Here is a 26,541-nt window from a genome sequence, read left to right on the forward strand (position 1 = left end):
TAAGTAAAAATTACCATATAAAAAAAATCAAAAAAATAAGGGTTTACGGAAACGTAAGAAGCAAATGCAATGCATTTAAGAAAACTGCGACGAAGGAAGAGGTTGCTGATTCCAACATTTTGCCTGATATTCAGCGTGCATATTCGATGGCCGAAGACGATGTACTTGTCTATTCAAATATGGATCCTGAAGAGCTCAGTATGCTTACCTAAACGGCTCTTTTTTTTTTGAAACTATTGTGTTCTCTTAAAATATGCTTAAACATTTGCTATTGGCGCTAATTTCAAATCATATTTTAATAAATAATTCTCCCTTCTTTTTATTATTGGCTGTTCTTTGAATAGTAGTTGTTAAAGTTTTTATTTGAGAATTCTTTTTATTTCAAGCTATTACTGTTCTTACGAAGTTATAGGCTATTCCTTTGAAAGCTATAAGTATTTTAATCTGAAATGTTTTCTTTTTTTAAATGTTGAATGTTCTTTCAAATAGACGATACCATACCCCAACGAAGTTCGTTTTTATTATAATTCATTTGGTATTGAATTCTTGCCCCAGACCTTGTCAAATGGCTAGCTTTCTAATAAATGAGAATTCCCGAAAAGACATCGAGCCATTTGGCTAAAAATCATTCATGCCGAAAGTCATGAGAATGAATGTTAAATTGTCTCCAAGAAGTTTAAGATAAATTGAACTGTTTTTAGCACAACTGAACATTCGAATGTAAAGACTTTTCCATTACCAAGCTATTACATTTTAACAACACAGGCTGCTTGCAGCTACTTATATACATTTATATATGTACTCGGTCACAATTTAGCAGCCATACTGCAAGTATTCTCCATTTCTTCTAATATTTGCCTTCTTTTTGAAATAGGCTGTTCTTTTGAATTTGCAGAGTCTAACTGTGTACTGTAGCTGAGTTGGTCGACCAAACTGGAAATACAGGCTATTTTTCTAGTTGGAATGTTATATAGTTTATTTGCAAACGAACTTCTAACTCCTTGAAAGATTTGTCCTTCTTTGAATAATAAGCTGTTCTTTCAAGTTAAGATTTACACATTTGACTGGTGGCCAAATTAGCAACTTCATCAGATATTTTCCTTTTTTTGGAATAGACTGTTCTTTCGAGACCTGCTAATCGATCGATCTATCATTTTTTCGGCCTAATGACCACTCGGTTAATATGCTGGGCTTACTATCCATTTCTCTACCTTTAACGGGATAATGACCCATTCGGGGTAATGGCTTTTTTTTTTCTTTTTTTTTTTTTTTTTTTTTTTTTTTTTTTTTTTTCTATTATAGACGTTTTAACCACAGGGGTCATTCGCGTCTGGCTTTATTTAATCATAATTATAATATTTACATGTTTTACATAGTGTCACAATGTTTTATATAGGTCTATTTCTTTTACAAACTCTATAACTTTGTTTTCTTTTTCTTTACTATTTTGTAAGATGCTTTCTAGCGTTCCGGAAATGCCAATTGTTTTTCTGATTCTTTTGAATTTAGTACAATCAATTAGTAAGTGTTCGATGGTTAGTTTGCATTTACAGCTTGAACATGCAGGGAAGTCCGCATAAGGAGTTAACAGAAAATCATGGGTTAAACGTGTATGTCCGATCCTGATTCTGCTTAATACTTTTTGCTCGTAGCAATCCTTACGATCTATCCATTTAAAAACATCCCTCTTTACATAATTCAACTGTGTTCCTGGATTTGATGAGTTCCAATCTAGTTGCCAAGCTGTCCAAATCATTTTTCTGATCATTTTTTTCGCATCGTTTGCAGGAAGATCCACATTAGCTAGATCACTGTTTTTACCCTCTTTTGCTATTTTATCAGCATATTCATTGCCCTGTATCCCAGCGTGACCAGGGACCCATACCAACCTAACATCTTTGGATTTTAAACTTTCTTCGCACTGTTGAACCCAAGGATGTTTTGAACAACCCCCTTCCAATGCCCTTATAGAACTTGCACTATCCGTAAATATAACGTTTTTAGTAGCCGAAGGAGCTTTCTCTATGGCTGACCATATCGCTCTTATTTCTGCAGAGAATACTGAACATTCATCATGAATTCGACCCTTATCTGTAAATGTTGCGGAATATACTCCATATCCTGTTTTACCATCACCTTTCGATCCATCTGTGTAAATTTTAAGGTACGTTCTGTATTTCGTGTTGGAGATTTCGTTGAAACAAGCCTGAGCTTCAGTCGCGCTGCAACCAGCCCTAATTTTTTTAGCCAAGGACCAGTCTACTCTTGGAGTTTCAAAGTCCCATTTTTGACTACTCCATCTGAATAACGGAATAACTTTAGGAAATATTTGTCCTGTTATGGCCTCATAAGAGGCACTAGCTCTTTGTATTAGCACTAGATCATGATCTGTGCGTCCCAATTCCATCATTTTTATTGCCAGATTGGATTCGAACAGTGAAGCAAGGTATTCAAAAGGCAATTGACCTGATTCGCAGCAAATAGCCGCAGTAGGACTTGTACAAAACGCTCCGGAAGCTATACGGATAGCTTTATTATAAATAGGTTTTAATATTGGTAGGACCAAGTCCTTCCTTCTGCTGGCAATAGCATATCCGTAAAATAACCGAGGTACAATAAGTGCTTTGGCAATTCTTATCAAGGTATCTCGAGAACTTCTGACCTTCCCTCCTAAAATTTTGAGAAGATTCAAAGCTCCTACTGCTGATTTTTTTCTGTCTTTTGCGTGTTTCACGAAATTGAACTTGTTGTCGATAGTCAGTCCCAATATTTGCATTTCTTTTACGCAGGGTATTGTCGTATCATCCAAACAAACATTTGGTATTGACCCTCGATGTCTGCGATTTGTACAAGTATGGAGTAGTTTACATTTTGAAATTTCAATTTTGAAACCGGTTGAGGAGAGCCAATGCAACGCTTCTTCCGCTGCCTGCTGTAATTTTGATCTTAGCCGTTTTCTTTGCTTGCCATATGCTACGATAACTATATCGTCTGCATAAATTAAAATTTGTACGTTCGAAGGTATGGACGAAAATAGTGGATCTATTGCTATTAAAAACAATGTTACCGACAAGGTAGAGCCTTGAGGTATTCCGCGATTCATGGGCCTTACGGTTGAAAATGTGGAACCTATACGAACTTTGAAAGTACGATCACTCAGGAAATTTTTTATATATTCAAACATTCGTCCTGAAAAAATCATTTTCGAAAGGGTGTTGAGAACTGCCGTCCGGTTCACCGTATCATAGGCCTTCGAAATATCAATTGATAACAACTCACAATGCTGGTTTTGATTGATTGGATCGTTCAAAAACTCTTCCAATTCTGAGAAATAAACATCGGTTCCGAGGCCCGCTCTAAACGCGTATTGTCGTGGGTCTATCAAGTTCTTGTCTTCAATATACTCTATCAATCGTCTGTTGATGATTCTCTCTAAAACCTTTGCCATGCAATTAATTAGTGATATGGGACGATAATCGTCGGGACCACCTTCTTTTCTACTTTTCTTAGGTATGGGGACTATGATTGCTTCTTTCCAGTTATCTGGAATCATTCCTGAATGCCAAACGTTATTGTAAGTACGCAATAGTGCCAACTTACCAATTACCGGCAGGTTTTTCAACAAAGGGTATCCTATACCATCTGAGCCTATGCCTTTGCTAGTGCATTTCTTAAGAGCCCAATCCAATTCTTTGTAGAGAAGGTCTTGGTTGTAGCTAACATTTTCTAGTCGTTCAGTAGTTTGAACAGGAATATTTGATTGAATTGATTCAGTGAACAACGAATCTTGACGTGAAACCATTTCGTAATGTTCGGCGAAAAGCTCGGAAACAACGGATGGTTCATCAGAGAAGTTCCCATCAGTTTTAATGAAAACCTTGGGTCTTTGCAGTCGTCCTTGCAAAATATTTACTCTTTTCCACATTTCTGCGGTGGATGAATGTATACTGATGTTCTCTACAAAGTTTCGCCAGCTGTTCTCTTTGGCGTCTTTGATAATTTTGCGGGCGTTATTGCGTTCTTGTCGGAATTTCAAAAGGGCTTCTTGATAATTTGGATCAGACTTATCTAGTCGCCGGAGCAATCTTAATGATTTGCGGCGGCTTTTGATCGATTGTGCTACAACACTGTTCCACCATGGTACCTGTTTGTGACGATTTTTCCCAGAGGATCGGGGAATACAGGATACAGCTGTGTCCAATATCAAGTTGGACAAAGCTTCTGGAGTATAGGTCATGTCTGGGTCAACGATAAGCTCAATTCTATTTTTATATTCACTCCAATCAGCATTTTGAAAAAGCCATTTTGGGGTTCCAGTATTGGAAAAATTTGCGTTGAAAGGCGCCAAAAAGATAGGATAATGATCACTGCCGTGTAAATCATTGTCCACACTCCAATGTAGATTAGTCAAAGGATCTGACGACAACGTTAGGTCAACGGCTGATTGATTTCCGTTTGCCGGACAAAAGAAGGTCATAGAATCATCATTCCATATTGTTAATCCCAAATTTCCTATTATATCAATCAGAACTTTTCCACGCAGATCAGTGGAGCGTCCACCCCAAATGTCTGAATGTGCATTCAAATCGCCCATTATTACAAATGGTTTGGGTATTTGTAAAATAAGTTCATTGAGCTCATCTTTTAAAATGTTGTTGTCGTGGGACGGAGGGATGTACAAAGAAACGTAAGTGCGCTCGGTAGGTAATTTAACTTGCACAGCTAGTGCCTGCAAACTGGTGTTAATTGGTATTTTTGAATGTGGGATATTTTTGCACACTGCGACTGCAACTCCGCCCCAACCGGTAGTTGGTGTTGGGTGCAGACAGTAAAAATCATAATCAGTTGAGAAGGATGGGCATTTTGGTTGACAAAGGGTTTCCTGGAGACAGATTACGTCGGGTTGGCGGGTTCTTGCTAGTAATTGAAGTTCTGCGCGCCTTGCGCGATAACCTCGTAAGTTCCACTGTAACGCGGTGACTTTTTGAAGCAGTGGATTAGGGTTACTATTAGTGTTTTGGCTGCCTGTGTTAGAACTATTTGGATGGTTATTTGCTGCGAGGTGAATGGGACTTGCAAGATTAGTTTGACAGTTGAATGTTAGTTGATTGGGTTAGCAACAGGCAGACTTACAAAGAGTTTCTTTAGAGAGTGGGGTCTATCCATTCCGATTCGGTTGAATCATGAGTAGGAGAGATGCAAAATTCGGATACGTTGATGTCCTGTGTACGATGTGCTTTGATGTTTGACGGGTTCTTAGCTGTCGTTTCCTTTTTCGATGTCAGTCGTTCATTTTCTTCGGAAGAGCTTCCGGATGGTTTCTTCGGGGAATGAGAGGTCTTTCGATGGTCGTGTGGAGTGTTTGGTGATTTATCATTGCTTCGCTGTGATTTTCCTGCAGCCGACTCTCCGGAAGTTTTTTTCAGGGGAGGCGAGCTTCTTCCTTGATCTGGCGTGGTGGTAGGCGAAATGTCCTTGCTTCGCTGACGCTTGGCACTTTTGTGTTCTTCGCTGGTGTCCATTTTGTCTTCTGTTTCAGTTGGTTTTTCTGCGACTCGCTGGTTGTTTTTCTTCAGGTCAGCAACTTCTTTGATGAGATTTTGTAGCAATGTTCTCAACTTTGTTATTTCCTGGTCCTTCGCTTCCAGTTTCGTCATCAAGTCCCTAACTGTCGGGGTAGGTGTTGATCCTTGTTGCTTCGCGGCTTCGTGTCTCTTTCTAGCTTCGGCATAGGAAACATCCTGATCGACTTTGAATTTCACGATGTTGACCTCGTCAATTTTTACCGGGCAGTCCCTTGATCTCGAGCTGTGTTGCCCACTACAGTTAATGCAGAGGGGGTCAGCTTCGCAAGGTGTAGATTCAGCATGCTCCGAGGAGCAATCCGCACACAATTCGCTATGGGTACAATACTTTTTGGTGTGTCTGAACCTATGACACCTCGTACACTGTAATGGTGAAGGATAATAGGGGCGAGGTTGCACTCTTACGTACCCGAAGTAGATGACATCAGGAATGGTCGTTCCTTGGAACGTCAACACCAAAGTGTTTGTTGGTATGACATTTTTCCTGTTTTTAGGGTCCCTTTTGGTGAAACGCCGTACTTCAATAACCCGCTGGGCGCTGAGATGAGAAACCATTTCGGTGTCCGAGATTTGTCGTCCATACTTGCAGGTCACGATACATTTCCTCACGTTTAGAGTTTCATGGAAATCAATGTTGATAGCGGTGCCATCAATCAATTCGCGTAGCTTCATCAGTTTTTCAATTTGCCGCTTCTGTCGAACTTTCAGCACGTATCGGGATCCTCCTGCTTCTGGCCGAGCGTCCTCGATAACACCCACTGCTTGTTCAATCGATTTTTGAATAATAAACGGATCGTCTGGAAGCGCGTCTTTATCGGTTGCCGGTTTCAACAGTAGAATTGAAAGCTCCCCGTTGATCGGATCCATCCATTCCGGTTGTCTCCGACCGGCGAAACTGCCATCGACTGTGTTTGAAACATTGTCATTTCCATTCGCCCACGCTTTTTTCCCTGGGATATCAGGTGGGAACGGGTTCCCCGTGATTGCCCGAGATGGCCCTGAGGCCATCGTCAGGCCGCTATCGCTGGATGGATAATGTGGCTGCTACACGTGTTGCCGTTGATGGCGGCTGATGAACAACAATACAGAGAAAACGAGAGGCTTACGAACACGAGATGGTTGTTCACTATTGTTCCGGGAAACAATAACCGTATGGTGCTTAAAAATGTTTCTGATGTCGATTCAATTCACTTTTTAACAAGTTTCAGTCCAAATAAAAACACTTTTGTTTGTCGATTAATCTGAGAACACTTCAACCTTTCACTGACCAACCAAATTTAGTCCGCTCCACAGAATTAATACAACGCACGAAAAGCAAAAATAGTCCAGATCTCTGTCTCCAGTTAAAGAGTATCGACTGTCCTCTTCCACGTCACAGAGCGAACTGGTAATGGCTTTTGGGATAAAGGCCTATTCGGGGTTATGGATTTCGGGCCGTGGCATTAGGGGTAATTTGGTAAAGTTTCATTTACAGAAATAGTGATAACCTCACTAAGTTGTTTGGCGGCCAAATTATTCCTATCCTTCGGAGATTTTTCCTTCTTCTCTTCAAAAGCTGTTCTTTCGAGTTGTACTGCTGCATATTTTATTGGCGTTCGAACTACTTACTGTATATGAGTTTTCTTCTTCTTTCGATCATAGGATGTTGTTCTCAATTACATTTTCACAGGATTGAGTGATGGATTCCAAGTCTACACCTAAGAATTTTCCCTTCTTTTAATAACAGGATATTCTGTATCGTGAACAAATTGCAAACTTTTTTATCATAGTTTTTTTATAATGATATGTTGATTTACCGAGGGCTGTTCTATCATCGATTCGATCCAATGACCATTCGCCTTCAAATAGAGTTTTTCTCTTCTTTAAATCATAAGCAGTTCTTTGCTTATCGAAAGAACAGTTTTTGAATCAAAGAAGGGTAAATCTCTAGAGGGAATGTCAACAGCAAACACACAAAATATCAAGCTGCAGTGATTAGTTTTATTCAGGTGTTTGCCCTGTGAATTCCTATCGCGGATCATTTCTGAGGAAATTTAATAAAATGTGTTTTTGTGGAGTTCGACATTAAAAATATTTGTCTGAGCCGCAATACAAAATAATACTGTACTTTTTGTATTGAACAAAACAAATGATCTTTACTCACAAAATCATAATTTATGCAGAGTAATAAACTATTCGGGTAAATGTCGCATTCGGGTATGTGTCGCATTCGGGTAAGTGTCGCATTCGGGTAAATGTCGCATTCGGGTAAATGTCGCATTCGGGTATTTGGCATTCGGGTATATGTTACATTCGGGTAAATGGTTTTCGGGTAAATGTCTTTCGGGTAAATGGTTTTCGGGTAAATGTTATAGAATCCTTGAAACACCCCTAAAGCCCATTGTAACACCTTTTAAAGATTTCTGATACCCCCTACCCTTATAGTTCCTTCTTAAAACGTCCGTGAAACCCTCAATACTACACATGTATTGAAACACCCCTGAAATCCCCGTAATATCATTAAAACGCCAACAAATCCTGGCTAAAAGGCCCTTAAACAGAGTTTAAAATTTTCATTTTCAGTGAGTGAGATTCTACGTGAATTTTGACGATTCTCAACTGAGGGATCAAAATAAAATTCATTTTGGTGAATGAATTTTCTCACTTATTCATTCATTTTTCTGTCACTGACAATTTTCACTGAGAAATATAACTAGACCGTAACTCTCGATTATTCTTCCAATCACCTCAAAACTTGTGTATAGTAGTTAGTTACAGTACTAATTAACTGCTCTATTTGTCCATTAAGTCGGATAGTGCGTCTGTTAATAGAAATTGGACATTTTGCGACGTGCGGAAAAATATTCGTGACAGAGAATTGAATGAAAAAAGAGAGGCATTCAGCTGACAATGAATGTGGCCAAACACGAATGAAAAAATGAGAATGTCAATCTTCACTTTCAGCCTTCGATTTTTTTACACACTGCCCTTAAAAAGTACATGAAATCCTCAAAACAACCCCCTGAAACGCCCTTGAAGCCCTTTGCAAACCCCTCTTTTTTCGGACTCGCTGGGAACTTCCGGAAAATCCCATTGGCCCATCTCAAACGCCTAGGAGTAAGAACTGTTTTTTGCGAACCAAGTTTTTTTTATTACAACATCAACTTATTTCATGCACAAAATTCTCTTTTTTAATTAATGCACTCCTGCCCTGTATTAAAAGAGATTCCAGTGTATTGGAAACTTCTCTTCCTAAATATTAGAAAATCATCAAACCCCTATAATTTTCCTCGCTCTCATGTATGTAAGGAAGTTACTTTTGTGTGTTTTCTAATATTTTGCAAAACAAGTCTCTATGAGTGAGATTCCTTTTACAGACTTCTTAAGAAATGCATAAAAAAACACCAGCATAGCTACGGAAATTCCTCCAGGATTATTTTATAGGCTTTTCTCTAGTTATTCCTTGAGAAATTCCCCCGTTGTTCCTTTACAGATTTTCCATAGAATCTATACTGGAGATTTTCTTCAGGGATTGCAATAGAAATTCCTTTAGAGATGTCTTCTAAAATTCCAGTATTTCTTTATTCTGAATTTTTTTTTCAGTATTTTCTTTCGCTGGAAAGTAAGGTAGCGAACCAATTGGACAGTGGTCAGTATTTTGGGCACTCTTCGCTATAACTCAGTTGATTAATTGATTGATTTCGGCATCAACATTTCAAAAGAGCGTAACTGCATTTACAACCAATTACTTCTCACAGAGCTGTGCATCGTATATCATTCATCTTACGCAATTCACATCCATTAAACGAAAGAGGAGGATTTTATCTTTCTATTTGTGCTAGTGGATTGCTCGGGAGGGATGAGATACGGTCCACAGCTTTATGAGAAGGCATTGGTTGTAAAAGCAGTTACGCCCTTTTGAAATGTTGGTGCCGATTTGTCTTTATTAAAGAAACTTTCAGCCCTTGGCTGGTTCGTCTGTATAGCTCAGTCAATTCCAGACCAATTGACTTGAAATTTTGTACACGGCTAGATACTATACGTATCTCATCGCGTTCCAGAAATTGTGTCAATTGGTTTAGAATTGGCTGAGTTATAGCAGAAAAGTGCCCAAAATAGGACCCCTGCCAAGATGGTTCTACTTCCCTTCTCCAGAAAATCACAAAATAAATTTTCATAAATGTTCATAGTGACTGCTTTTGATTTTGTCCAAACATTTCACCAGAAATACACTAAGGAATTACTCACGAAGTAAGGTACCCCGGGGCAAGTGAGAATCGGGGGCAAGTGAGACCTATAGCTAGTATTTTTTTTATTATAAATTTTTAAGTCTAACATTCTTCATGGAAAACATAGGTATCCCACCTACGGATACTTTGAATACCAAAAATGTTATTGTTTCAACCATAAAGAGACCATATACGTTATTGTTGTTCATATGTAATTTTCAATTCACTAGGTGAGATTGACGTGCTCTACTACATTCGTCGTTTAAAAATAGATTTGTTATTCTACAAATACTTTTTCGGTTTCAGGATAGTGTTTGGAGTTCTTGCAAATGATGTCAAGCGAAAAAGCTGCATTTTATTTTTATTTATTACCTTTAGTTTACTGCTCTCACTTGCCCCAGTGCATTTCGCTATCTGGGGCAAGTGGGACCTATGAGAATAAACAAACACAATTTTATGGGTTCATCTCACCTTGTCCACCCTAAGATGAAATTAGCACGAAAGTCAATCAAAATTGACACGTTAAGTAATCTGCTGTTGAATTATACTCTATTACCTCTATTTAGATGATGAAATTCTTGTTAAAAATGGTAAATTCTTGGGTTAAACAAAACAAAAAACAAAAGCATGTATTTTTTATGTTTTTCTCTAAATATCTTCCATTATTTTTTCACTCAACGCTGCATAATGAATTCTTCTGAGCTATAATAAATTGGATACCGTCCATAATAATTTAAAATAAGGAAATGGCCTTTTCAAAATTTATGATAAAAAAAATATTTAATGATCGTAAGATTATGTCAGGGAGAAGATATTACTGAAAATCTCGAAACCCCAGGTTGAATATTGGTGAGATTCATCAATTATATAATATAGAGACCAAGTTTCGAAATCTTTTGTCGCTCCACTTTACGGCGCTTTTTGTTAAAAAAATCAATTTATTTTGCATGAGCTGCTAGAGTAGATTCAAGTTTTTTCCCCAGCGATTTGTTATGTGATACGTAATTTATGCACGATACCATAAACCTATTCTTATTTCAATGTCTAAACATAGCCATTCATATAAGAGATTTATGATTTATGTTACCTTATTTGTTGCAACTTATATTAAGCCCTTTGAACAAAAATTCTGAATATGTCTCACTTGCCCCGTGAAACGCAGTAAATGAAGATCTGCTACACTTTTCATTATATGCATAATATATGCAATGTAAAAATTTTGAAACAGTTTTAATGCACGTTAATAAGTACAAATATACCAACAACATCTTTTGGGTCCATTAGAATTGTTATAGAATTTGTGTTCTGAAATTTTTGGCATGACAAAACCAAATTAGCACTTTTTTAGGTCCCACTTGCCCCGGGGTACCTTATTTCAAAAAATCTTTATTTTTTTTTGTGTGTAATTTTATCCTAGAATATAAGTTTGTCCTTCAGAACATTGACTAGGGATACCCTCAGGAATATCACAAATAATACTTTAAGAAACTCTGGTATTAATTTCTATGAATTTCTTCGAAACTTCCCCCAGGAATTCTTTCAAAATATCGTGAAGGAACTCCTTCAGTTTTTGCCAGAAATTTTTTTGAAGATAAACCTCAAGAATTCCTTCGGAGATTCCTTCAAAAATTATTTTAGAAGTTATTAAAAAAACATCGTGAATGATCTTTCAAAATTTGTCCGGTGATTCATTTGGAAATTTCTCAAAAAAAAAAAACAAAAATATTTATGAATCCCCACAGAAATTCCATTTCGGGTTTAATAAAAATATCCTTCAAGGAATTTGGTAATTTTCGACAGGGGTTGATTTAGAAATTCCTCCGAGAAATTCATCACAAAATCCCCTAGGGATTCACCCAGACATTTTTCAAATAATCATTTATTCAATTTCTTCCTATAGAGAGTTTTTCAGAAGTTGTTCTGTAGAATTCTACAGTGTTATCTCGAAGAATTGTTAAAAAAAACTCATCACGGATGACTAAAAAAATCCTGCTTCGATTTCATTAGAATGTACCTTAAGGATTTTTCCGAGGGTCTTTCAGAGAATTTCAGGGATTTTTTTAATAAGTCTTAAGCTTTCTCCAGAAATTAATTTAATTAAAGAAAAATTTGCCATGTTACTTTAAATAATTGCCTCCTGGAATTCTTTCGGAGAATTTTCCAAGGATTCCTTCATAAATTCCTCACGGATTTCTCCAATCAGAGATTCATCGAAAATTTTCTCTTGGGATTCCTTTAGAAATTCTTTCCATAAATTTCCTTAGAATAATTTCTCTATGTTTTACTTAGAAAACTCCTCCAATGATTCCTTTAGAATTACTTCCAGGGATTATTTAACAAAATCTTTCACGAATTTCTTGAAAAATTCCAGCAGTGATTTTTTGCAATAGTCTTTTCGGGATTTTAAAAAATCTTTTGGCGACTCTTTTAGATTTTTTTGCAACAAATCCTTTGTAAAATTAGTCATATATTCTTTTTACTTTTTATTAAACAGATGAACCAGCCTAGGGCTGAAAATCTCTATTATAAAGTTATAATAATAGTTACTTTTTTATTAAGATTAACATTAAAAAACTCCTGGAGATTCCTTTCAAATTGTCACCAAGACCTCCTTCGCAAAATCTCTTATGGATTTCGTAGAAAAATATATTGATTTTTACACTACTTGCCAGATTCGATTAATTTACCATGTATCAGAGAATGCAATTCTTGGGAAATGTTTAAAACTTCGTTACAAACGTAGCAATCGTGTAGGGCTTGCTTCAGAAAATTTTCCAGAGTTCTCTTCAGAAACTTCTCCTATGATTTCTCTAGAAAACCTTTTAGAGTATTCCTACGAAGTTCTTCCATGAAATATCTCAGAAATACCTCTGTGAACTCCAAGTAGATTCTTGGAACTTCTGAAGGGATTCCTTCATAAACTTTTCCGGTTATTCCTTCAAAAGTTTTTGAAAAAAAAAAGTCTTTCAGGAATTGTAATTTTCATTATATTTTTATTGTTATTATTGATCGTCCAGCGGTGTTACCGAAGTTCTTCCATTATTATCACTTAAAGAATAGGTTTTATAATGGTTATCAAAACCTCTCCAAGACTAATTGGTCTTAAAAATTTTACTAGGTTTCCTATTGAGATTTCTATTAATAATCCCGGAATTCCCCCAGAAAACACTTCACGAGTTTCCTCGGTATCTATCATAAAAATTTCTTTCAGATATTTCTTCAGCGGGCTGGAGTGGTTCCTACAGATATATCTCCGGACATTCCTTCAGGGATTGCTCCAGGATTTCTTCAATATATTCCACCAGGAATTAACCCAGAGATCTTCTTCTTCCTTTCTGGATTTCTTACAGCGCAATCTCTTCGTTGAGTGAAATTTCTTATTGTTCGCTCTGTGGCCATTGGATATGGATAACTGGATGTTTCAACAAGCAGACCCATTTCCGTGGCAGAAAAGATGTGGTGTAGACCTTATACTACCTTATACCTTATTATCGAGTGTTTTTTTCGATTTCCTCTAATCTGGTCAGAAGATTTCCCTAAAAGTAGAAAAACCAATTCCAAAATCCGTATACGGGTGAATAATGAGTGGTGGCATATAGACTCTAAATCACCCTCTACAAATTGACTGCAATGTAACAATATGGGAAAACTTGGAAAACTCCACCTGGAAGGCGCGGAGAATACTGCTGTGCCAATGTACGTGGCAGCTCAACAAAAGCCGTTGTGTTCAAGGATAAGGACGAGAGCTTTCCCTCTGGCAGACGAGATCCTATTAAAAGGTGAAAGCAGTATTTCGATAAGCACTTGAGCGGTAAGGAAAACACCGGCGGGGGATCAGGACAACGGAGGAAATCATTACGTCAGTTATAAAGTGCTTTCCCTGATCATCTTCCGCCGTCTGCCACCTAAAACGAATGCGTTTATAGGAAGTTATCAATCCAGCTTCATCGACGGTTGGTCGGCAAAGGATCAGATTTTCATCGTACCTCCCTGGAAACCTGTTCATCAACTAACCAGTTTATTTGAACCTTGCCGAAGACTGCGACAAGGTGACGGATTCCCATTCTACTTTTCAACATCGCACTGGAAACCGGGTTTAGCAGTCGGGGTAAGAATTTCAAGAGGTCCGGTCAATTTGTATGCTTTGCTGAGGACGTGGATATTGGATATGCTGATAGGTAGCACCAATAAAGCTTAGTTTGGGCTTGAAAGCTGCTTAAGATGCATAATTGAGCCTCTTAAGCAGCCAGAAAGTTTCTTTCGGAGCTTTATCTGCCCATTATGGAGCATGCATGTGTTTGAATATATCCAAATATCGATCTGCCATGTTCCTCCCTTTGGTAACCACTGCCCTGACCAAACCTAATAATGGAACGAATGATCGAATGCCATTCAGCGGGGCGCTGAGGCTGAAGAGGGCACCCCCTCAAAACAGTGCACACGGTTGGGGTTGTTCCGATTCGATCTGGCGGAATATGCCGTGCGCGCATATATCGTCGTTATAAACTTATTGACAGATTGATAAATGTGCTTTTTTCGCGTGTGGCACCCGCGTGTATGTGTACGGTCGATGGATGCGATTCGTACGATTCCGTCGATTTAGGTACCACCGCTGCGGAATCCGTACGAGGAAGAGGTGAGCAGCGGTTGACGAGAGCGGTTGGTGCGGTGCTGGTGAGATTGGGTTTTCCGAACGTGGCCCGGGCTCCACTACTGGCAGCAAGCAAATGGCTAATTCGTCATTTTTCTCCCCCTGGCTAGCTTGTTAGCTGTCAACGGCCGGTATTGTGCTTCGGTTGTTTTGTTGGGCCTAATCGGATGTGATGTTTTCAATAAATGTACGTGGGATCGATTAATTTATGATGTGGCTGATGTATTGTACGTAGCTGAAGTACCGCGCGGTGGGCATCATTATTGGATGCGGGGAAATCAATTGATAGGAGATTTTGTCGGAAATTGATGGAAATTCTAATGAATTTTCAGAGCGGATAGAAAAAAAAACTGCAATCGGATATTGGTAATCATTTTGGACATTGTGAAACTTGTATATTAATAACTGAAATTTTCCCATCCGAGAAATGAAGCATTGTTATAGAAAGAAAAGTATATCATTTGAAAGGTGGAAGCAGTACTACGACAAACGATTCGAGCCTGTACAATCTAATATTGACAGAAGTTTGGATTGCATCTCGACTGCACAAAACCGATTATCTGAGATAACATTCTAGTCGAATTTAAAATTCGGTTGAATTTTCAATTTGCTTGCATTCGCCAACAGTCATTACCCAGGAGACAGAGAAGTGGAAGCATGTAACTCTATGTCCTGTTTACAAGGCCATAAATTCGCAGAGTAATTTCTGACAATTCTGCAAAGTGACTGTCGTCTTCGAGTGATCAGACTATTGCAGATTCAAGCTTTAAGGCGAAACTGAATGCTTTTCCTCATGTTTTGGTTTTTGATTTTTTTATGAAATAACAGAGCAATAGGAGGAAATTTATCCAGTTTCACTCCCGACTCTGTCTCAGTTGGAAGGAAAGCACTCAGTACTACATCACTTGAAATTCAAAAAAAAAAACCTTACGCTTCATAAAAATTCCAATAAACTACTTTAAATCCCATCCAACTTTTAAACTCGTATCCACATGGACTGCAGTTGCCCTCCATTACCGATTCCCAAGAAAATGAAATCAGTTCCGAAACTAATCAATCGTTCGACCTTCTCTACCATCTTCTCTCGCTTTCAGAACTTTACCAGCCAGCACTTCACCACAGAGATTATGCATCGTCGACACAGCTGAACGCTGCCGCCACCGCCGACACCTCGACTCCCAACTCTCTTGGACTGGACCCGATAGGGGGAGCAAATCCAGCAAAATGTAAGTTTTCAAAAGCTTATCAAGATTCATCCACCACCAAGCGCGCGCGCCGCGTGACTGTTTTACATCTTATGATCGTTTCTAACCGGGGAGGGAACTTACGAGTTTGAGCTTTCACCTTGATTACATCGACTGTGACGTTGGTGGTGGGACAAAAACGGGTGTAGTGTGGAGTGGACAAAAGGGGGACAAATGGTAAGAAAAGTTTGATTTCTTCTCTTCGAATGAAATGAATTCTTAAGTAGTTTTCTGTCTCTGTGCATCAGCCATCAACGTCGTTTAGATTGGCGAAGGAGTCTATTGGTTTTACGTGAGTACGTGATCGCTGGAGGGAAAGGTTAATAAAGAGACGTCTTCTCAATTAAATTCAAGCAGTCGTACTTTGATGGTTGTTATGAATCGTGTAACTGTCGTATCTAGTATACAGAGAAAGCGAACAAACGGATGTTGGATTCCTTCGAAAGCTGATCAGCCTCTTCTTTCCTCTTATTTAGATTACTGTTCCAGGATTTCTTAGTAATCGACATGAAACTCTTGTATACACTGCTTAAGGGGCTGTCCATTAATTACGTAAGGAAAATTTTGCGATTTTTCGACACCCCCCCCCCTTGTAAGATTTTTCGTATGAGAACCCAAATATTTTTGTATGGCGCGTAAGATTACTCGAAACCCCCTCACCCCATAAACCCTTACGTAATTAATGGACAGCCCCTAACCTGTCACGGTCGCCATGTGATACATATTGGTTCAAAAATTTTTCGCTACACTCTGGAAGAATCCTGCTCAGGATTCTGGGAGAATCCTCCCCAGGATTCTGGGAGAATCGTCCCCAGGATTCTGGGAGAATCCTCCCCAGGATTCTGGGAGAATCCTCCCCAGGATTCTGGGAGAATCCTCCCCAGGATTCTGGGAGAATCCTCCCCAGGATTCTGGGAGAATCCTCCCCAGGATTCTGGGAGAATCCTCCCCAGGATTCTGGGAGAATCCTCCCCAGGATTCTGGGAGAATCCTCCCCAGGATTCTGGGAGAATCCTCCCCAGGATTCTGGGAGAATCCTCCCTAGGATTCTGGGAGAATCCTCCCCAGGATTCTGGGAGAATCCTCCCCAGAATTCTGGGAGAATCCTCCCCAGGATTCTGGGAGAATCCTCCCCAGGATTCTGGGAGAATTTTCCCCAAGATTCTGGGAGAATCCTCCCCAGGATTCTGGGAGAATCCTCCCCAGGATTCTGGGAGAATCCTCCCCAGGATTCTGAGAGAATCCTCCCCAGGATTCTGGGAGAATCCTCCCCAGGATTCTGGGAGAATCCTCCCCAGGATTCTGGAAGAATCCTCCCCAGGATTCTGGGAGAATCCTCCCCAGGATTCTGGGAGAATCCTCCCCAGGATTCTGGGAGAATCCTCCCCAGGATTCTGGGAGAATCTTCCCCAGGATTCTGGGAGAATCCTCCCCAGGATTCTGGGAGAATCCTCCCCAGGATTCTGGGAGAATCCTCCCCAGGATTCTGGGAGAATGCTCCCCAGGATTCTGGGAGAATCCTCCCCAGGATTCTGGGAGAATCCTCCCCAGGATTCTTGGAGAATCCTCCCCAGGATTCTGGGAGAATCCGCCCCAGGATTCTGGGAGAATCCTCCCCAGGATTCTGGGAGAATCCTCCCCAGGATTCTGGGAGAATCCTCCCCAGGATTCTGGGAGAATCCTCCCCAGGATTCTGGGAGAATCCTCCCCAGGATTCTGGGAGAATCCTCCCCAGGATTCTGGGAGAATCCTTCCCAGGATTCTGGGAGAATCCTCCCCAGGATTCTGGGAGAATCCTCCCCAGGATTCTGGGAGAATCCTCCCCAGGATTCTGGGAGAATCCTCCCCAGGATTCTGGGAGAATCCTCCCCAAGATTCTGGGAGAATCCTCCCCAGGATTCTGGGAGAATCCTCCCCAGGATTCTGGGAGAATCCTCCCCAGGATTCTGGGAGAATCCTCCCCAGGATTCTGGGAGAATCCTCCCCAGGATTCTGGGAGAATCCTCCCCAGGATTCTGGGAGAATCCTCCCCAGGATTCTGGGAGAATCCTCCCCAGGATTCTGGGAGAATCCTCCCCAGGATTCTGGGAGAATCCTCCCCAGGATTCTGGGAGAATCCTCCCCAGGATTCTGGGAGAATCCTCCCCAGGATTCTGGGAGAATCCTCCCCAGGATTCTGGGAGAATCCTCCCCAGGATTCTGGGAGAATCCTCCCCAGGATTCTGGGAGAATCCTCTTCAGAATTCTGGGAGAATCCTCCCCAGGATTCCGAGAGAATCCTCCCCAGGATTCTGAGAGAATCCTCCCCAGGATTCTGAGAGAATCCTCTCCAGGATTCTGAAGGAATCCTCTCCAGGATTCTGAAGGAATCCTCTCCAGGATTCTGAAGGAATCCTCTCCAGGATTCTGAGAGAATCCTCTCCAGGATTCTGAGAGAATCCCCTCTAGGATTCTGAGAGAATCCTCTCCAGGACTCTGGGAGAATCCTCTCAAGCATTCTGAGAGAATCCTCTCCAGGATTCTGAGAGAATCCTCTCCAGGATTCTGAGAGAATCCTCTCCAGGATTCTGAGAGAATCCTTTCCAGGATTCTGAGAGAATCCTCTCCAGGATTCTGAGAGATTCCTCTCCAGGATTCTGGAAGAATCCTCTCCAGGAGTCGAGCTTCAATATCAACATTCTAAAAACAATACGCGCACACTTGTTGTTCGTAGGCCGCGATAGTGCGGGAGATTGGCATCTAAGAGCCGAAAGAGAGATAAAGTTGTGAAAGACGGACCCGGTTTAGGGTGTTGCTTCGAATCCAGTTTGACTTTCTATTCTGCAGAATTGTAACTTGTTCTGTAGCTTAGTTGGTTAAAGCGCCGGACTAAAGATAACGGAATCATGGGTTCGAATCCCACCAAAACAAGTGGTAATTTTTTCACAAATTTATCTCTCAATTTGCCAATTAAACGTACTTTGCCTAAAAATACTTCAAGTTTTTACGTCTAATCCTCTCCAAGATTCTGAGAGAATCCTCTCCAGGATTCTGAGAGAATCCTCTCCAGGATTCTGAGAGAATCCTCTCCAGGATTCTGAGAGAATCCTCTCCAGGATTCTGAGTGAATCCTCTCCAGGATTCTGAGTGAATCCTCTCCAGGATTCTGAGAGAATCCTCTCCAGGATTCTGAGAGAATCCTCTCCAGGATTCTGAGAGAATCCTCTCCAGGATTCTGAGAGAATCCTCTCCAGGATTCTGAGAGAATCCTCTCCAGGATTCTGAGAGAATCCTCTCCAGGATTCTGAGAGAATCCTCTCCAGGATTCTGAGAGAATCCTCTCCAGGATTCTGAGAGAATCCTCTCCAGGATTCTGAGAGAATCCTCTCCAGGATTCTGAGAGAATCCTCTCCAGGATTCTGAGAGAATCCTCTCCAGGATTCGGAGAGAATCCTCTCCAGGATTCTGAGAGAATCCACTCCAGGATTCTGAGAGAATCCTCTCCAGGATTCTGAGAGAATCTTCTCAAGGATTCTGAGAGAATCCTCTCCAGGATTCTGAGAGAATCTTTTCCAGGATTGTGAGAGAATCCTCTCCAGGATTCTGAGAGAATTCTCTCCAGGATTCTGGAAGAATCCTCTCCAGGATTCTGGAAGAATCCTCTCCAGGATTCTGGAAGAATCCTCTCCAGGATTCTGGAAGAATCCTCTCCAGGATTCTGGAAGAATCCTCTCCAGGATTCTGGAAGAATCCTCTCCAAGATTCTGGAAGAATCCTCTCCAGGATTCTGGAAGAATCCTCTCCAGGATTCTGGAAGAATCCTCTCCAGGATTCTGGAAGAATCCTCTCCAGGATTCTGGAAGAATCCTCTCCAGGATTCTGGAAGAATCCTCTCCAGGATTCTGGAAGAATCCTCTCCAGGATTCTGGAAGAATCCTCTCCAGGATTCTGGAAGAATCCTCTCCAGGATTCTGGAAGAATCCTCTCCAGGATTCTGGAAGAATCCTCTCCAGGATTCTGGAAGAATCCTCTCCAGGATTCTGGAAGAATCCTCTCCAGGATTCTGGAAGAATCCTCTCCAGGATTCTGGAAGAATCCTCTCCAGGATTCTGGAAGAATCCTCTCCAGGATTCTGGAAGAATCCTCTCCAGGATTCTGGAAGAATCCTCTCCAGGATTCTGGAAGAATCCTCTCCAGGATTCTGGAAGAATCCTCTCTAGGATTCTGGAAGAATCCTCTCCAGGATTCTGGAAGAATCCTCTCCAGGATTCTGGAAGAATCCTCTCCAGGATTCTGGAAGAATCCTCTCCAGGATTCTGGAAGAATCCTCTCCAGGATTCTGGAAGAATCCTCTCCAGGATTCTGGAAGAATCCTCTCCAGGATTCTGGAAGAATCCTCCCCAGGATTCTGGAAGAATCCTCTCCAGGATTCTGGAAGAATCCTCTCCAGGATTCTGGAAGAATCCTCTCCAGGATTCTGGAAGAATCCTCTCCAGGATTCTGGAAGAATCCTCTCCAGGATTCTGGAAGAATCCTCTCCAGGATTCTGGAAGAATCCTCTCCAGGATTCTGGAAGAATCCTCTCCAGGATTCTGGAAGAATCCTCTCCAGGATTCTGGAAGAATCCTCTCCAGGATTCTGGAAGAATCCTCTCCAGGATTCTGGAAGAATCCTCTCCAGGATTCTGGAAGAATCCTCTCCAGGATTCTGGAAGAATCCTCTCCAGGATTCTGGAAGAATCCTCTCCAGGAATCTGGAAGAATCCTCTCCACGAATCTGGAAGAATCCTCTCCAGGAATCTGGAAGAATCCTCTCCAGGAATCTGGAAGAATCCTCTCCAGGATTCTGGAAGAATTCTCTCCAGGATTCTGGAAGAATCCTCTCCAGGATTCTGGAAGAATCCTCTCCAGGATTCTGGAAGAATCCTCTCCAGGATTCTGGAAGAATCCTCTCCAGGATTCTGGAAGAATCCTCTCCAGGATTCTGGAAGAATCCTCTCCAGGATTCTGGAAGAATCCTCTCCAGGATTCTGGAAGAATCCTCTCCAGGATTCTGGAAGAATCCTCTCCAGGATTCTGGAAGAATCCTCTCCAGGATTCTGGAAGAATCCTCTCCAGGATTCTGGAAGAATCCTCTCCAGGATTCTGGAAGAATCCTCTCCAGGATTCTGGAAGAATCCTCTCCAGGATTCTGGAAGAATCCTCTCCAGGATTCTGGAAGAATCCTCTCCAGGATTCTGGAAGAATCCTCTCCAGGATTCTGGAAGAATCCTCTCCAGGATTCTGGAAGAATCCTCTCCAGGATTCTGGAAGAATCCTCTCCAGGATTCTGGAAGAATCCTCTCCAGGATTCTGGAAGAATCCTCTCCAGGATTCTGGAAGAATCCTCTCCAGGATTCTGGAAGAATCCTCTCCAGGATTCTGGAAGAATCCTCTCCAGGATTCTGGAAGAATCCTCTCCAGGATTCTGGAAGAATCCTCTCCAGGATTCTGGAAGAATCCTCTCCAGGATTCTGGAAGAATCCTCTCCAGGATTCTGGAAGAATCCTCTCCAGGATTCTGGAAGAATCCTCTCCAGGATTCTGGAAGAATCCTCTCCAGGATTCTGGAAGAATCCTCTCCAGGATTCTGGAAGAATCCTCTCCAGGATTCTGGAAGAATCCTCTCCAGGATTCTGGAAGAATCCTCTCCAGGATTCTGGAAGAATACTCTCCAGGATTCTGGAAGAATCCTCTCCAGGATTCTGGAAGAATCCTCTCCAGGATTCTGGAAGAATCCTCTCCAGGATTCTGGAAGAATCCTCCTCAGGATTCTGGAAGAATCCTCCTCAGGATTCTGGAAGAATCCTCTCCAGGATTCTGGAAGAATCCTCTCCAGGATTCTGGAAGAATCCTCTCCAGGATTCTGGAAGAATCCTCTCCAGGATTCTGGAAGAATCCTCTCCAGGATTCTGGAAGAATCCTCTCCAGGATTCTGGAAGAATCCTCTCCAGGATTCTGGAAGAATCCTCTCCAGGATTCTGGAAGAATCCTCTCCAGGATTCTGGAAGAATCCTCTCCAGGATTCTGGAAGAATCCTCTCCAGGATTCTGGAAGAATCCTCTCCAGGATTCTGGAAGAATCCTCTCCAGGATTCTGGAAGAATCCTCTCCAGGATTCTGGAAGAATCCTCTCCAGGATTCTGGAAGAATCCTCTCCAGGATTCTGGAAGAATCCTCTCCAGGATTCTGGAAGAATCCTCTCCAGGATTCTGGAAGAATCCTCTCCAGGATTCTGGAAGAATCCTCTCCAGGATTCTGGAAGAATCCTCTCCAGGTTTCTGGAAGAATCCTCTCCAGGATTCTGGAAGAATCCTCCTCAGGATTCTGGAAGAATCCTCCTCAGGAACAACGTCAATTAATTCTCGATTTCGTTCCAAACGTACCTGAACGAGTTTTCGTCCCGATTGCAAACAGAGATTTTCAAGAGCACCTGAAACTCAATTTCCTCGTCGTGTGCAAAAAAGTCTCCAACGAAAGACGAGAAGATGAACCTTTTTCCGCATCACCCCTTGTCAGTTCCGAAAAGCTCAGGACTGACGAAAAAAAAAGTCGTCTTCTTCATCACAAATGGGGCGTTCTAATCCTGTAAACCGCGTCAGCGGTATGATGTGGTCCCCCTTTCTATGTGGAGGAGCTTTTTCCTGCCTTCCTGCACTCCAGATTGATCCCCTCTATGTCTCAAACACCAGCCCCATGAGCAGGGCGATGTAAAAGTCCATTTGGGAAAGTCTTGAGCATGTGAGCTAATATTTGATTTTGTTGAGCTTTCTTCTCGGTCCCCTCTGTGGAAGTAGTAAGGTAGCATGCAAACTAGCATCTTGGTACAAGGGAAGTGGAAGAACGGGTTCAAAATGGAATTTCAATTTCCAAATGGATAGATGCCGATGCTAGAGGATTCCGAAGCCAAAGCAGAAACAGCAGCAGCAGCTGCTGGAAGTCCGGATCCTTTTATCTCTCTCCTCCGACGATGGAAGTAGGAATTTTGTGGAACCATCCTCCGCCCACTTTTGAAGTGGAGTCGATTGTTCAAAAGAACTCAACTATGAACGCTGACGACGACAACGACGACGACAAGGATGAGGATAAGGATGACGACAACAGACACAGTAACCCATTCACAGCGATAATCCCTGTGCTAAGCCTCTTTCCCTCCTCCCCGGAGAACTGGATTGTTGTTGACAAAACTGTTCAGAGCATCCGGCCGGGTGGAAACGATGCCATGGGTGGAGGGACCTCGAACAAAAGCGAAGGAAAACAACGCCAAGGGATCCCATTACTCTCTAATAAAGTCTTTTCTGGGAGGGGGTGGACAGGAACCAGGGGAAAATCATCAAAGAATTGATGAAGAAATTGATTTTTGCATCCTCGGAGATGCTCTACTTCCCTAGAGAATGTAGAGTTCTTTGCAACTGATTTCGATGGGTGATGATTCTCTTAGCAAACACGTGGGAAAAATTGGTTTTGATTGTGGAGCTACAATTTGGAATAAGTAGAGAGATATTTCGCATCCAGTAGCAATGCAAAGGATTGTTGGTCTGTCGAACATAGACGTGTGATTCTCAATCTGTACTACTGGGCTTCAGAATAACACAACATTCGTAATACTGCTGCTTCTTAAGAGGGCCAATCCGGAAAACTCTGGCATTTCTTCCTGGCATTTTCGATTTTTGAGAAATTCGTGTGACCAGTTGTCACAGATTGGGAATCACTGGGGTTTGTATAATCGTTGTACAATGGAACCTCTTTTTATGTCATGTACTGGGGTGTGCATACATTAAAAATGTACATAAATCAACTATGTGCTTCTGATGAGGGATCTTAGTTCGTCAAGACAGAGTTTTAGAGGAGCCTCAATGCAGGGGTTTCAGAGGAGCGTTTCATAGGGATTGAAAGAGCTGTAGGGATGCATCTAAAATACCCTGAAACCTTTAAACACTTCTTGCAACGCCCATAAAACCCCCTGAAATTTTCTGAAGTCCCGTACAACGCGTTGATACGCCCGGAAATGCTTCCCTCTAAAGTGTGTTTAAAGCCCTTTGAAGTATCTTGAGAACCACGAATATTCCCTGAGACATACTGTTAAACCTTTGAACACCTCCTAGATCCTACGGAGCCCACCTGAAACGCTTCTAAAACGCTACTGATAACTCCAGAAATCTCCTGAAATGCCTCCAAAATCCCACTGAGATTCCTCAAATGGCTGGTCAATGTCTACGGAACAGTTATTTAATTTTGTACAAACGGAAATCCATGAGAGGAGTGTACAGAGATAGTCAAACATGAATCTATAGGCAGTGCCGAAAACGCCCGGAAACACTTCTGAAAACCCTTGATACCCCCAAAACAAACCTGAAGCTGCCAGAATCCATCAGAAATCAGTCGCCCTTAGAAGCATCTGGAAAGACCCTCAAACATCATGAGATCCCTTGAAACTCACTGAGACAGCCTGAAACCCGTGAAATTTCTCTGAAAACTCTCTTAAATTCCACTGAAATACCTGAAATACCTCCTGATCCCCCTGAGGGTGTCTGAAACGCCCCTAATTCCAATCGATATCTCTAAAAAAACATGAACAAAAGACCCCTTAAAACGTCTGTGAATTTCTATGAAATGCTGCTGGAAACCCTTTGGGATTCACTGAAGATCCATTAAAGTGCCCCTCAAAACCCCTGTATCTCCCCGAAACTCCCTTCAACGCCTATGAAAACTCATGTAACGTCCCTAAAGCTTCTTAGAAATGCCCGTTAATCCCCCTGGAACCTCTAGGAAACCTCATTTAAACCCCCTGGAATCCTTGAAGACTCCTGAAACTCCTGTGAAACCCTTGGGCCTATTGAAAGGCTCGTGAAACCTCTCCAAATGCCACCGTTAGTCCTTAAAACTCTCGAAACCCATTTGAAACTCTCCGATAACCCTCTGAAATAACCATGGAACCCATTCAAAGCTCATCCTCTATCCCTTAGCACCTTGGACCTTTTGATAAGTGTCCTTGCAATTGTTTAGCTCGTAGACAGACGCGGCGCAGGTTCACAATAACTTGAGTCCACCAGTATGCCGGTAGTGGTTTCCCATTTCTAGCGTAGACTTGCCTGCAAGCCCGTGCACTTGGGGGAGGGGATGGTTTGGGAGTTAAACTCCCCGTTTACGGATTATCCCAGAATCCTGGGAAAGATTCTTCCAGAATCCTGAGAAGGATTCTTCCAGAATCCTGAGAAGGATTCTTCCAGAATCCCAAGAAGGATTCTTCCAGAATCCTGGGAAGGATTCCTCCAGAAACCTGGGAAGGATTCTTCCAGAATCCTGGGAAGAATTCTTCCAGAATCCTGGGAAGAATTCTTCCAGAATCCTGGGAAGGATTCTTCCAGAATCCTGGGAAGGATTCTTCCAGAATCCTGGGAAGGATTCTTCCAGAATCCTGGGAAGGATTCTTCCAGAATCCTGGGAAGGATTCTTCCAGAATCCTGGGAAGGATTCTTCCAGAATCCTGGGAAGGATTCTTCCAGAATCCTGGGAAGGATTCTTCCAGAATCCTGGGAAGGATTCTTCCAGAATCCTGGGAAGGATTCTTCCAGAATCCTGGGAAGGATTCTTCCAGAATCCTGGGAAGGATTCTTCCAGAATCCTGGGAAGGATTCTTCCAGAATCCTGGGAAGGATTCTTCCAGAATCCTGGGAAGGATTCTTGCAGAATCCTGGGAAGGATTCTTGCAGAATCCTGGGAAGGATTCTTGCAGAATCCTGGGAAGGATTCTTGCAGAATCCTGGGAAGGATTCTTCCAGAATCCTGGGAAGGATTCTTCCAGAATCCTGGGAAGGATTCTTCCAGAATCCTGGGAAGGATTCTTCCAGAATCCTGGGAAGGATTCTTCCAGAATCCTGGGAAGGATTCTTCCAGAATCCTGGGAAGGATTCTTCCAGAATCCTGGGAAGGATTCTTCCAGAATCCTGGGAAGGATTCTTCCAGAATCCTGGGAAGGATTCTTCCAGAATCCTGGGAAGGATTCTTCCAGAATCCTGGGAAGGATTCTTCCAGAATCCTGGGAAGGATTCTTCCAGAATCCTGGGAAGGATTCTTCCAGAATCCTGGGAAGGATTCTTCCAGAATCCTGGGAAGGATTCTTCCAGAATCCTGGGAAGGATTCTTCCAGAATCCTGGGAAGGATTCTTCCAGAATCCTGGGAAGGATTCTTCCAGAATCCTGGGAAGGATTCTTCCAGAATCCTGGGAAGGATTCTTCCAGAATCCTGGGAAGGATTCTTCCAGAATCCTGGGAAGGATTCTTCCAGAATCCTGGGAAGGATTCTTCCAGAATCCTGGGAAGGATTCTTCCAGAATCCTGGGAAGGATTCTTCCAGAATCCTGGGAAGGATTCTTCCAGAATCCTGGGAAGGATTCTTCCAGAATCCTGGGAAGGATTCTTCCAGAATCCTGGGAAGGATTCTTCCAGAATCCTGGGAAGGATTCTTCCAGAATCCTGGGAAGGATTCTTCCAGAATCCTGGGAAGGATTCTTCCAGAATCCTGGGAAGGATTCTTCCAGAATCCTGGGAAGGATTCTTCCAGAATCCTGGGAAGGATTCTTCCAGAATCCTGGGAAGGATTCTTCCAGAATCCTGGGAAGGATTCTTCCAGAATCCTGGGAAGGATTCTTCCAGAATCCTGGGAAGGATTCTTCCAGAATCCTGGGAAGGATTCTTCCAGAATCCTGGGAATGATTCTTCCAGAATCCTGGGAAGGATTCTTCCAGAATCCTGGGAAGGATTCTTCCAGAATCCTGGGAAGGATTCTTCCAGAATCCTGGGAAGGATTCTTCCAGAATCCTGGGAAGGATTCTTCC

General features: G+C 41.9%; 2 protein-coding genes across 2 annotated transcripts in view; one reads left to right on the forward strand and one right to left on the reverse strand.

The window, feature by feature from the left end:
- The window catches only part of LOC109398559 (uncharacterized), a 553,507-nt gene that overhangs the window by 373,813 nt on the left and 153,153 nt on the right, over positions 1-26,541 (forward strand). Inside the window, exon 2 of the mRNA XM_062847204.1 lies at positions 15,539-15,670. Within this exon, the coding sequence (XP_062703188.1) occupies positions 15,669-15,670 (2 nt within the window). The 5' untranslated portion in view covers positions 15,539-15,668. The remainder of the gene's footprint in view (positions 1-15,538; positions 15,671-26,541) is intronic.
- On the reverse strand, positions 5,145-6,452 carry LOC134292204 (uncharacterized). Its single transcript, XM_062861141.1, has one exon. The coding sequence runs from the start codon at positions 6,450-6,452 to the stop codon at positions 5,145-5,147; it is 1,308 nt and encodes a 435-aa protein (XP_062717125.1).

Source organism: Aedes albopictus, chromosome 1, assembly GCF_035046485.1.
Source record: "Aedes albopictus strain Foshan chromosome 1, AalbF5, whole genome shotgun sequence".
In the NCBI taxonomy this organism is placed as follows: Eukaryota; Metazoa; Arthropoda; class Insecta; order Diptera; family Culicidae; genus Aedes; species Aedes albopictus.

What these genes read in the sequence shown, in the direction of transcription:
- LOC134292204 (XM_062861141.1), bottom strand. Translation starts at nt 6,452, where the DNA reads ATGGATCCGATCAACGGGGAGCTTTCAATTCTACTGTTGAAACCGGCA.